This window comes from Nilaparvata lugens, chromosome X (assembly GCF_014356525.2).
Source record: "Nilaparvata lugens isolate BPH chromosome X, ASM1435652v1, whole genome shotgun sequence".
Lineage (NCBI taxonomy): Eukaryota > Metazoa > Arthropoda > Insecta > Hemiptera > Delphacidae > Nilaparvata > Nilaparvata lugens.
The window spans coordinates 88,889,568-88,903,361 of record NC_052518.1 but is presented as its reverse complement, the minus strand read 5'-3'; the positions used below and the strand labels follow the sequence as shown (position 1 = coordinate 88,903,361).

Genomic DNA, 13,794 nt, shown 5'->3' with positions numbered 1-13,794 from the left:
AATGGGGCGTAAATGCGACATGAATTCTCTCAAGCTTGAAATAAAACTGTCCGAGATGTCAAGATTATTGTCTTGTGGTTTTGAAGAAAGCAGCTCAAAGGGCAAACGAAGAGTCTCTCCATAGACTAATTCGGATGTAGTAGCCTTGATATCTTCCTTGAAAACAGATCGAATACCAAGAAGTACTAGAGGCAAGGCTTCAACCCAGTCAGCCTTAGCATGAGCCATAATTGCGGCTTTTAGATGGCGATGGCCATCATATGATTCGCCACAGAGTCTAGGACTTGATAAGTCCTCGGACCAAAATCGTCTTTCTGAGTCACACATTTATCTTCGAAACTCTTGATCTATCAAGTCCTAGTCCAGGACTAGAAGCAGTAAACATAACGGAAACATACAATATTTTATTGTTGTACGGATCTATCAAGTCCTAGACCTATTTTGTGTCCAGGACTTGAAGTAGTAATCATGAGGGAAATAATGTTAAATATTTTATTGCTGTAATGTTGGCAATGGTAGACAGCTGATGAAGACATACTGATAGAAAGCAATATTGATTGCATCGTAATGCGCAAGCGGAGTTGAAGTTTTTGTTTTTATTCTCTGTGTTCATTATAGAAATTTATTAAAACATTTCTAATAATAATAGCATAGTACCATTTGAAAGCAAAGCCTCACCTTTAGAAACATAAATGAACATTTCCTTTTGCATTATGCTAATATTGATCATTGATCCTCGTTATCAATAATATGTTAGAAATGAATGACACTGATTATTAACATTGGATGATAAAATTCTAAGGTAATCCTTGAGTTATAATTTAGGTTATGACACAGTAAAAAAATAAGGTTATTTTTTCGCACTATTTCGATACAATTTTATTCCAAAATAAAGTTGCAAGTTATTAATTTTGAATTTAGATGGATTAATGTAAATATTCCAGTTATTCCATTTCAGCTATTTGGGCTATTCATCTACTCCAAAACAATAACTGAGATGAGTTTTCCCAGTTAAGTCTAGTACTAGATTTTAAATCCTACTCTGGGAGAGGGTTTAAAATCTCGCTGTTCTAAGTTTTACACTTTTGATAAATCTTTGACTCGGTAAGAGGTGAAAATCTAATTCAAGTCCTGGACGTATAAGTCCTTTACTCGGAAAGCGGAATTATTAACTTCAGAGTCTTACGTGATCTCAAAACTCCAGAGTCTAGTCAAGTCCTCACCTACATTAATCCCCTGACGGAAAGCTCGTTTTCTGACTCCAGAGTTTATAGTCTTTAGTCTTAAACAATATTACTGTAGGAGTAAATTCTATGTAAACAAATCCTATGTAATGTTTTTGAATTTATAAACAAACTTCTCTAGATGTGTTGTCCAACATCCAAAGAGATAATTAATTAATTTAATGGTTGATTTTGTGCAGGCTCAGGCCGCAGTTGGTGGAGCAGTGACGGCAGCAACCAGCGGGCAGACTGGTGCCTCAGCACCCAATCCGTACGCGCAGCCCCAACCTCAGCCCTACGGCTATGGCGCCACTACGGCCGGATTCTACCAATCCACACCGCAAGCTCCCACTCAGCAGGCCACTCAGCCTCAGTATCCCAGTTATCCTGGCTATGCCCAGCCTTACCATCCTCAGGTATGTATATTTAAATACACTATTCAGCTGGGTTCGCACATTCAAAGTGGAGCAATCGTATTAACAAACAATGGATCCATTGAAATAATTAATATTAGTTTATGCCTGCTTAGGGATGTGTACAAAATAAGTGTGAAATAAAATAGTAACAGCCGCTGTATAGCTGTATATCATTCGTGATCAACTAAATATATATATCGAGATGAATGGTATGAATTGAATGTCACCAAATTCTTCCCATCTCTTTTTATTTGAGCTTAACCTATTAAGGCTGTGCAAAGGCTAAAAATAAACTTTCTACTGGTGATATTTTCCAAAGTTTTTCGATTTGTATATCATCAAGCTATCAAAATGAAAAAGTTTTCTCAGGAAAACATTTTTTTTCGATCATTTCTTTTTGAGATATGAGGGCCTAAAGTTTAAATTTTTGGGACACGAAATTTAAAATTCGGTAAAAGATAAATCTATGAGATTTAGAGGATAAATCTTCATTGTATTGTTGATTGAATAAAACAAAAATTTTCTGAAAATTCCAATTTTTGAGAAAGTTATTTAAATTAACCAAAAATGACAAAAAATAACTATAAAAGTTGTTTGTCATTTTTAGTAAGTTAAATAACTTTCTCAAAAATTGTAATTTTTAAAAACTTTTATAGTAATTTTTGGTAGATTGAATAACTTTCTCAAAAATTTATATTTTCGTAAAAGTTTTGTTTAAAACTAAAAGTTTTTTTGTCATTTTTAGTAGATTAAATAACCTTCTCGAAAATTGGAATTTTCAGAAACTTTTTGTTTTATTCAATCAACAATACATTGAAGAATTTATCCTCTAATTCTCATGGATTTATCTCTTACCGAATTTGAAATTTCGTGTCCCAAAAATTTAAACTTGAGCCGCTCATATCTCAAAAAGTAATGATCGGGAAAAAAATGTCTTCCTGAGAAAACGTTTTCATTTTGATAGCTTGATGATATATACAAATCGAAAAACTTGAAAAAATATCACCAGTAGAAAGTTTATTTTTAGCCTTTGCACAGCCTTAAATTGAGTCGTTTCGACTGGTGAAAGAAGTCATTGTAGCGTTTGTGTGCTCTTCCACGTTAGTTGTACTCGAAATCTGTTTGTCTGACGTTTCGTTAGTGGCTAACCTTAGTTCCCATATAATTAGTTTTCCATAATATGACTAGGAAATGTAGGAGACTGCTTAAATTATAACTGGAGTGTTGGAAAAATTCTGTGTGAAACATGAGTGTAATCATTTGGTAAAACACGAAAGATTGCTCTTCTCCAAAGATTATTGATCACAGCTATTTCCTCCACCTACTACCTTAGCTCTTTAACTACTTCCTGAGACAGGATACTGAAATACTCGTTTTTCTCCCCAGATAGTAAAGTTGAATAACATAAAATAGATGAATAACTCGATAGGAACTTGAGTGACAGCGACACTTTTTATGTTTCTATGTTGTAGTATGTCCTGTGTTGAATGTATGACTATGTTGACATGCAAATGATTTATCGTGAAGTACTCTTCCTGGAGCTAGATATTACATAAAGGTGAAGTCGAGCTAGTGTGGCGAATCATATGATTGCCACCGCCACCTGTGATGTTTTCAACTAGCATAGTTTGTTTATCACTTGTAACAGTTTTATTTTCATATTTATCCAGAGTTCAATTTTGTGATTCCAAACATTAAAATTATTTCATCATTCATTTAGTTCCATTTAATAAATTTCAACATAGGAAATCATCAAATTAAATACCTATACTAGTGTTGTGTTATTGGTGTGGGTGAAATTTCTCATCCTATCACATTTCAATGTTTCATGCAATAATGTCTATTTGATTTGATAGGCTCAAGGCCAGGCAGCGCCTCCTGACGGCCAGTAGACTAACCATCATCCAGCCATCTCACTCGTAAGTAGTCTGACGACTAAACTCAGTACCATTTCTGTCAGTGATCCTTAATTCCCTCCCGCTTAATATTGTCAGTAACAACTTCATGTTCAGTCTAACTTTCAGAGACAATTTAATACATGGGAATCATCGCTTAGCAAACAACGATATTTTCAGTGACATATTCATATTCGATTCAAATTTAATAGTTTGTGGAGTATTTTGCCATGTATAAGTATCATACCTTTATAACAAATTAGTAGGTTATAGTATAGTGCAGAACACCATCCATAGATCATTAAAGCAGGCCATTCACTATCCGATTTGTTGTCCAACTTGTGGTCCAACATTCAATGTTGAATCCGACTTCGGACCGTGAATGGGGTTGTTGGATGTTGCAAGTCCAGTCGGATGAGTTGAATCAAGTAGAGGTCTTTGTTTCCTAGACTAAAGTCGAAGCGTGAGTGATGAAACGATCCGACTAGTAGTCCTACTAGTGGTCCAACATAGTTGTGATAGTGAATGGCCTCCTTGAGTTGTTTTGCAACTTGTTCCTAACTATTTTTAACGACGGAATCAACGGAACTCTCCAATTATATAGAAGTATTGTATAGTTCATTTGTAGTTTTTGTAAATTGTATAGGGACGTAAAATATTGTAATTTGTATCTTGATTGAAACTATGTGTATTTTGAACTTACACAGATGATTGTATGCATGTTCTAAATTTTTTTTAACCACCTGATGCATTCAGTTGAGAAAGAAGTGTGTTCTGCAATATCTGTGTAATTTCAATTGCTACGAGCGCCGTATCATCGTTGTAAAGAAGAAATTAATCATTTCTTGTGCCTTATGGCAGGATACGCCTCTCTTACACACACTCTCACTCTCTCTCTCTTTCTACTATACACTTTGTTTTTGTCAATCGCTGTCAATGTTGACCCGATGAACTGTTTTATGATGCGATTTGGTATGTTTGTGTTTTGTATATGGTTCTAGGTCTGTTCATCAGAAGATGCAATCTATTGTGAAGATTTCTGTGTAGAAGATGTTCAAATTTAGCTAAGAGAAGAGACTACAGTGAATGGCAGAATGACGAAGTTGGCGTTTCCTGCCGTTTTCTCAGCGCTTCATAAATTCCACTTTTTTATGAATCCTATTGTTGTATTGAATTATCTACTAAACGTCAAAAAGTTGTGAGGCGTTATGGTAAGATGTAGTATTGCATTGTGACCCCAACGATATGTTACATCAGTTCTTCCATGGCCCTTTGTCATGTGTGCGTGCATGTAATGATTCTATGCCAATTATATATTTTTTATAAATCTTACAAGTCGGTTATCTCGGTTACCTCGTTGGCTATTCATTATTACTCTCAATATTATCTTTGCATCCCTTCTCCCTTATAGTATATATATATATACATATATGTATATATGTATATAGCATCTTCTGATATAGGGCCACTATTGAGTCTCCTTAACTATAGTTTTTTATTAGATTTAGTAAAAAAAATCGAAACTATTGGAAAAGGTAATCATTAGTATAATGATCCAATCCAATGTCTTGTATTAAGAAAATAGAATTTTTAAGTATCTTTCTTGGGTAGTTGAAGAAAACTGTTTTACAAAATTTGAAGAATTTAATAGAATAGATTGTATTTGAACTGATTCAAAAGAAGGAAACAAAAAAAAACTCAACTCTTTTAAAATCTAAAACAGAGATGGGTAGTCTATCTATATTCTATATTTTTTATATAACTCTTATGGCCGTCTTTAAATTAAGCCGAAAACCATCTAGTGCAGGCACTAGGTGTTGTTTTGTATTTCTAAGGACTTGAGTGATAAAAAACTTCATTAATCATCTTCATACTGACCTCATTATCATCTTCACTGGCTGCATAGCTTGCCTTAATAATATGTCGTTACTTTTCAAAGCAATATAGTATCTATAGCTGATAAGACTAATATGTAGTGGAACTTAAATGGAAGAAATATAATTAAAAATGGGTATAGAGGATAAATTGGTGCAAAATTACAAAGTATATTATTGTAAAATTATCTCCAGAATTTTCTATGTCAAATTTCCAAAACTAGTCTTTGAAAATCGCCATGGTGAATTGCAATTTAAAATAGAGTTGAACTAAGATAACCTATTCAGCATGTCTTAACCAGATCTAAGTTTTGGTTTGTGAGACTGGGTTCAGTAATCACATTAATGATGCAATTGTTTTTGCTTTCGTTAATTTCAATATCCAATTCTATTTGATAATCTTGTTTCTTGGAAATATGTAAATATAGTTTTCCCCATTGAAAAATATCGATCCACAATACATTCACATGTGAAATATTATACTTTGAGACTGCAAATGTTACAATTCATTCGTGTTAACTTAGCTATATTGTAAGTTTCTTGAACCAATTGTTGTCCAGAAAATTTACTCAGCAATATTTTCTGCCTTATCGTAATTAGATTATAACTGCTATCTATATTGGAGTTTTAACATTTCATTAGAATCTTCGCCTTGGATAGATTTCATTTTAATATTAATTTGTGGGTGGATGATTGATCTCATGAAATGTTCTTTTAGGAACATTAGGAATTGTTACTCTGCTAAAAGGCATGGTCTTAATGTAGTCTTCTAAACAAGTTAGATTTAGCAATTGATATTTCGGTATCAGTACAAACTTAGTCTTTTTATTAACTATTAAGGATGACCATATATAATACTTTACATGCACGCACACATTTATATTACTCATACACCCGAAGACACGCTCACTTCCTCTTAGAACCCCGCCGATTGTTATAGTTAATTTTATTAAGTTAGGGACTAATGTTTTAACCTACATGATATTCACTTTTTTCAGAACCTAATTAATAATTTATAGAAATTCAACTTTCTTGAGCGTGTCGTATTATGCATCCGCGCTGTAAATAATGATTGATATTAATAGTTGTTAACGTGCACTAAATTCCGTATTATTATGGATGGTTAAACTTCTTCATGCCTCTTAAAGTTTGCTCGATGACAAGGACAATTATGTACTTTGAAAATTTAATTCTTTGCATCCAAGTCCATTAATCTCTTATTCTTTGTCTATTGCAACTTTTTGTGAAAATGAGACATTCTACTGTAATAATTTGTATGATTAATATAAAACTAATTTTAACTGATTTATTCGATTACAACTGAGTTGTTAGCGTAACAATTGACTAATATAAATGTTTTTTTTTATCAATAATGCTGACCACATTGATTGTGGGGTTTTTTGTATTGGTTAATTATTCGTTACGCTTATTTTTTCTGAAAATATTGTGTTTATAAATAATAATATTGATTACCCTTTGTACTTGTTTTCCATTTCTTGTCTAAATATTATTCTCCGATTCATCTACCCTTTTGTAAATTAACTTGTAATTCAGTCATTGGGCAGGTTCTAATCTCCAGTTGACCAAGTATCCTGCCAGTAAGTGAGTATTTTTATGATATCTAGAATTTTCTAAATTTTTAGATATTCTAGAATCACCTAGATTGAGTTTCGTCTTAACAAATTGGTTGCTGTTCATTGTGTGAGTAATTTTGTTTTGACTGTCACATGATAGGCTAGACATTTGAGTAATCAAAATCTCGTGTTACTTTAGTGACTAGCAACCAAGTTTCTTTACTTGATTTCCAGCTTAAATCCATTAATAAATTGCATCCTTTCAATCAGAACATATTTTAAAGTTTCTTACTGACTTTCAATTCTTCATTTCAAGACAATTCACATTGAATTCTACTCTAGATTAATTCAAGAGTAATTTCTGAATTTGAATATCTCTGAAGACACATTCTTATCTGGTTAGTTGTTTCTAATTTAGGAATTTGTAATAACTCGGCATACTGTATATTTTTTCTTGCTGTTCATTGTAAGAAATTACCAACTAAAATGTTACGCAGTTTGATATAAGAATATAATTTTATATATTGTATAAATTATGAAATGCACATACCAAGTTCAATATTCTTGTCGATAAAGAATATATTTGACTAATCTAATGGATTGTATTGAAAATGAATATTACAAGTAATGTTCCAAGGATTAAGATATGTAAATAGGCAACAAAACCAGTTCAATAATTTTTACATTCCATGCAAAACAATATTGATGAAAATCTATTATTTGTGTTAGGAAAATATTATTAATAATTGAGCATCATAGGTGAATGTATAGTGGGAATTATCTTATAAACCTCCTGCTTGTGTTGAAATACTATGATGATTCAGAGCGTTGGCATACATAATAATGATAATAAATATTATGAAATTCAATGATGATCACTGATGTGATGGTCAAGTTGATTTCAGATTTTCATCGAGAAGAAAAGAACGAAAAGTTTTACAAATATCCAAATGTAAGTACGTTCTATGCAATTTTTTTAATTGGTGAGTGAAAACTTATGGAACTGAATGTTTAACAAAAAATAATGTCGTAATTGCTATATCATATATTTCTACAGGGGTATTCATTTACCACTCTTTACTAATTGTTGGAACAAATTCATGAAAGTGAATGGGTACCTATATTTTTAAAAGCTTGATTTAATTACGTATGTCCGTATGGTTGGCTAGATTATTAAGATTAGTCCCAATAGCATTGAAGGAGTGATTTTTAACTTTTCAGTTTGAAAATATGAACCTCAACGTTAGGTAGCACAGTTCATTAGGTACTTAATTCATCATGGAATCATTAAGCTTTCATGCAAATCATATTAGTATGTTTTTAATTCAGAGTGACTTCATAACAACTAGCTTCCATTATTCTATTACTTTCTTCACTATTGTTGCTGAAGGCTACAAACTTTATTTTTAGACATAATTTTGTATCTATTTGGAAAGTTACGATAACTTTATTTTATCTTTTTATTCAAATGGTTTTGGGTTTTCATCAATTCAAAGAAATGTATGCTGTAAACTCAAGTTTGCTGCCTTGGAAAGCACTTCATCAATCGTTGAGAAAGTGAAGGAAAATTGAAGCGAAACATTAGCATATTCTGAAAGAAATGGAACATTTATAAGAAATGTTTTTAGTAAATTTTTTATTGAAAAGTAAAATTTCTAGCAATTTTCAATGTTAACTGGATTCTGTGAGTAATTAGTTATTTCAGCGAGAATTATTCACATTCATTTTCAGTAGGATTCTATCCAAAATTTTCGCCAAGGATTCCTCTTTGCCTTAGATTGTTACTTGATAAAATGACTGATACGTCACTTCACTTGTTAACAGTCCTGTCACCAACTGCTAGGTACCTTTGAGATTAGTGCATGTTATCATTCAATCCAATTTCATCATTGAAGGCAATTTAAATTCATTGTTATGTTTGCTTAACATAAGGTATCCCTAGTCAGGTTACTCATCATGCAGTGTCCAGTATATTTCAATTATAGAGATGTAGATAGGAATTGCTTAATTTTTTATGTTTTCAACAATGGTTACGTTGGGCCAGTACTACTACATCAAATAGCTTTTTCACATTAATGTGACGAATTAAAACGATCTTGACATAATCACATTTACTGAGTGAATGTAACCCCAATATCTTTAATGTTATGTCACTGCCGTTTTTAGAAGATAAATCTCGCTTTTCATAATAGGTTTGATTGTATAAATTGAGTTTTATGTTCTAAAATTGTTCTCAAATTTCTCTTTTACTTGAATAAACGTGAAAATTCAATTTAAAAACTAGGTTTTTGGCTTCTCCGATTGATACTGTTTTCCCCCCTGGTTTTAATTTTCAAACTTCTATAATATTCATAACTTTTATTCTAAAAAACCAATATTCTTCTTCATAAGTATTGTAAATGTGTACTTTTTGTATGCTCTGCATTACTCCGTGAATATTATTATTTTCTATTGCTTTCAATGTTCTCCTGAATTTTCTGAAATCAATCCGTGTAAAAACTCGTCCCTATGTGTAAATCTTCGTATTGTCGATGTGTATTATAGCTTATTCTGTATTTGTGTGATATGGATGTGTTGGTTGCTTCATGTCAATTTGGTGTCGGGACTATATTTGTTCAATTTCTCCTAATCATTGTTATTGGCTGCTCGTTTCAACGTTTAATGCATTATGATTATTGTTTTGATGGTTATTCCTCATTGATTGCTCGTGCTGTTTTTATTATTTGTTAAAATACTCTTCATAAAAATTGCCAATGTTTAATGTAAAGACATACATTAATGTGTTTGAAGCTTCTCGTTCTATTATGTGTGAGTGTATATTTTTTTGCTGTTGTCATTTCTTCGTCCATAAATTTCTCCTTTTCCTATTTATTCTGCTTTATGTACTAGGGTTGAACACGTCCAAGTACTCGAGTGTCCTTCTTCTCAGGACCCCACTCCGAACCTGCTGGTTCGTGTATGTTTCATTTTTCATATTTACAAATCTTTACAACTTTCATTTCTGAGTGATTTTTATAAGTGTTGCCAATTTTTCTCAACGAATAAGATGTACCAATTTGGTGTTTATTGGAAATTATTTTCCATTAAAACCTCAATCCTTGTGGATTCTTTGTTTGAATGCTCTTAAGTTTTTAAGTTTGCTAGGTTTATTTTTGAACAGTGTTTTGGTGTTACCCTATGGAATGGATGTTGACCTCATATTAGTTCATAACAGTAGAACTTCCATTAGCCGGAATAGGTGAATATTTTTCCACATAAGTGTTTCCAAAAAAAAACTTGACTTCACATTCTTGTATCTTTTACGTATGCATTTTATTTTGAATGATTAGCTTGATTGTATAACATTCATTTAGCATTGCTGTTCGATTCTTTATATTTTCAAAACTTGCTTTTTTATTTTCCGTTTTATCATTTCTTATTCGGGTTAATGGAGGTCTTACTGGATCACTTTGATGCTATGTTTGATACTTTATATATTTATTGAGAGTTAAAAAATGGGAAATCATATTTCCAGTTGTCTAAATTCGGGTATACGTCTCGTTAGAATTCAGTTGCACTATTCGTTGTATTCAGTTAAGCTATTGTGGGCGATCCATTCTGACTGACTTAAATCATGACAGACTTACTACTGTTATTAAAAATGAGCTTACCTAGTTTTGTTCAAATTGAATAATATTTTCCTCTCATCCAGAGGGATTGAACAATTCAAATTGCTTTGTTTTGAACTGTGTATTTTATGTTTACATTCAATTATTATTCATTCTATCACAAATGAATGGACAAGCTTCAACACAACTGAATAACAATACATTAGGTACTGAATTAGTTATCCCGAGGGTCATATTCATATGAAATGAACCATACGGTTTATGTTAGATTTGGGTTTAATGTTTTGGTTCACTCCAAAAAAGAAGCATTTCTAGATTTATATTGAGTTTATAGTGACTTCATGGTGTGCCTAAAATGTGTGTTCTGAGAATACAATTTCATTATATAAATGTGAAAAATCTTGATGGAAATATGAAATTTCCCGTCTTTTTGCTCTAATTCTATTTATATAATATTATTTTCACAAATGCACTCTAAAATTCTAATAAAACTCTCTCTGGCTGAACGAGATACATTATTCCCTTATTCTGTAATTCATATTTAAAATTTACATATATATTGATAAACTTGAGGCTTCTGTTACAACTAACATTCTATTAAGAGCAATTAAAATAAACTTTACCGATTATAATGAGAAATAGCTTACTTCTGTACTGTATCGGAGTTAACATTGAAATATGATAGTTCGATTCGTGTTTTACAAAATCATACTGTATAAGCTTACACCTATACAGTGCGAAAAATTACAGTATATAATATTATCTTGGCCTCAACATTATAATTTTCATATCAATTTTGATGTGATTATAACGAAATGTGTCAATGAAATTCTTTGACTTTATCTCATAATTTTTGCAACAGCCAGATTGAGGGTTTTTCCATTGCATCCATTTGAAATAGATTTATAAATCGCCGGCATTTATTTCTCGTATGCTATGTTACACTACATGTTCTTGAATTTACTTTCCATATGATATTGATAATTTAATTAATAATTTAAGAGCTAGAAATGATGTAGATTGTTATATTATTGTTCACCATCAAAGCTTGGTGGAAATCATACAGCTAAATTAAACCATTTAGCTACCGTATTTCACCTTGATTGTATGGTAATAAATTCAACTATTGAAATTGATCAGTTAATAATTTATGCTTAATAATTTATCAGATGCTTCTATTATGACAGTTACACTGGTTTGCCACATTTTTTATTGTGTTCACTAATTGTGTGCTCTGTACTGCTCATTTACTACTGATTTTTAATATTGAAGAATCTTTAGAGCACAATTTTCAACATTTACTTGATGCTGATTTTGTTCATAGATATTCTAGACATACCATATTATCAATTACTCTTTATTATATTGCCGATTTTATTGCTCTTTGACTGTTCAATGAATCATAGTTATTTGCTCTTTCATCAGTAAAACCTTTTCCGTTGTTTTAATCTTGATTTTCAGTTACAACTATTGAAATGTTACCACAGTTTTTTATTATAATTTTGCTGTGATGTATGTAATGATTCTGTACGTTTTGTAGCCTGTAGTATGGGGATTTAACTTGGATGCATGCTGTTCTCTAACCTGATCTTCCTAAGAGTGATTGTTGGTTGTGTGTGTGCAAGGAGCTCCTTATTGATGGGTGAGAAAATCTAAAACAAAATCTACACCTAAATTTATTTGCATTTTCCTGTCTTTCCAAATCAATGATTCAACAAAACTCAAGTGTTCAAATATCCAGTTCAATAATTATTTGTTCATTATTTGAATGTAATTGAAAGAAATCTAGCTAGGGATGGAAATAAAAGGCTTGTCATTTTTATTTGATATGGCATTCTCTGGTGGGATATTTTTAACCTATACTTTAGGAAAAACGAGTTTCTGAAAATGGATTGTTTTATTCATGATGCATAAGTAGATAAATTATGCGGTTTGAATACTCAATCCTTAAGATAGGGTTTGCTATGGCTCGCAAAAGTAACCTTATAAAAAATCCCATATTATTCTCTTACTAAGCTGGCAAGCATAACATGTTTCGTAATCTGTAGCCTGCATATGAATCTTTAGGAACAAAACTTAATTCTAAAATTGGAATTATTATCATTTTGATCATGGATTAGATTTTTCATCAACTCTCATTGAAATAGTCAACAATTATTTATAATTTTTAAGCATTCCAGTTGAATATGTTGGGTACCGATAACCTTTTTAAATGTATCTGAAGCTATATATTTTCAATGCTAAATATTACTTTTATAGTGCATCCAATCGTTCAAAGCTATCTTAGGACAGAACTTTTGCTTCGGTAAACTTATTCTTGTTTTTCTATCAACTCTTATTAAATAGGTAAATCGTATAAGATATTTTTATAATTATCGAACTTCTTAAATGTTGAATTGTAGTGTATCAACTGAATACAACACTATTGTAGGGATTGCATTGATCATCTTGTTCAAAAGTTCCTCACACCCCTCGTGCATTCCATCTAACTTAACCTCGTTAAGATAAATGTTTTTTATTTGAATACTACTTATATGATTATAGTTTTCCAACAGAACCATTTCAAATTTTTGTGCAATCAGTTTTCCCCTAGTTACCTTACTTAACATTTCCATAAACATGTGGCCTGAACTCATTTCTTTAATATTTTTGTGCTTGCTCGTGAAATGTGATGGCAAATTCATGTTTGGGAAGTTGCATTATTCTAAAAAATAAGAAATTTTTCAGATCGTATTCTGTTAGGATTTTCTGTTTGGTTGCTGAGAGATCATCTATGTCCATGCATCAGGCAGATCACAACAGCTAGTATGCTACGGTGTTGCCCTGTAGTTTGTGACAGGTGATACAGTATCTTTAAATAAGTAACTATAAGTTCGAAGTTACAGTTTCATATTGTTCGATAATTATACACTGTAACATTATTTCCTCCATATTGTGTTCACTACTATGTTTTTGTATAAGTTCTTGTTGGGGTTATATATCGCGTATTTTCTATTGCCATTTAATCTCCTATTCTGTTGATTGTGTACCAAGTTTTTAATAAAACCTCTTAAAAATTGCAACCAGTGTGTATAAATATATGTGTGAATGGAGTGTGTGTGCGCAATTATGTTTCACTGCATTTTTACTATGATATTCAAATATAGTAGTTTGTTTGTTCTGTTTATTGTGTATACATATCAAATATTGAATCATTATTTGATC

The 13,794-nt window shown here is 31.5% G+C and overlaps 1 protein-coding gene across 5 annotated transcripts in view; it reads left to right on the top strand.

The window, feature by feature from the left end:
- The window catches only part of LOC111064467 (far upstream element-binding protein 3), a 45,954-nt gene extending 32,302 nt beyond the window's left edge, over window positions 1-13,652 (top strand). The window contains exons 14-18 of one of the 5 annotated variants that reach the window (XR_005573202.1): window positions 1,424-1,639; window positions 3,496-3,558; window positions 4,536-9,938; window positions 12,131-12,232; window positions 13,318-13,652. Coding sequence is in view for 3 of the 5 variants with exons in the window: in XM_039442627.1 (XP_039298561.1) it covers window positions 1,424-1,639; window positions 3,496-3,531 (252 nt within the window). In the remaining 2 variants the exon portion in view is untranslated. Of the gene's footprint in view, window positions 1-1,423; window positions 1,640-3,495; window positions 3,559-4,535 lie in introns of all 5 variants that reach the window. The other 4 variants (XR_005573203.1, XM_039442627.1, XM_039442626.1 and 1 more) reach the window with 4 other exon arrangements.
- The last annotated feature ends 142 nt before the right edge of the window (window positions 13,653-13,794 follow it).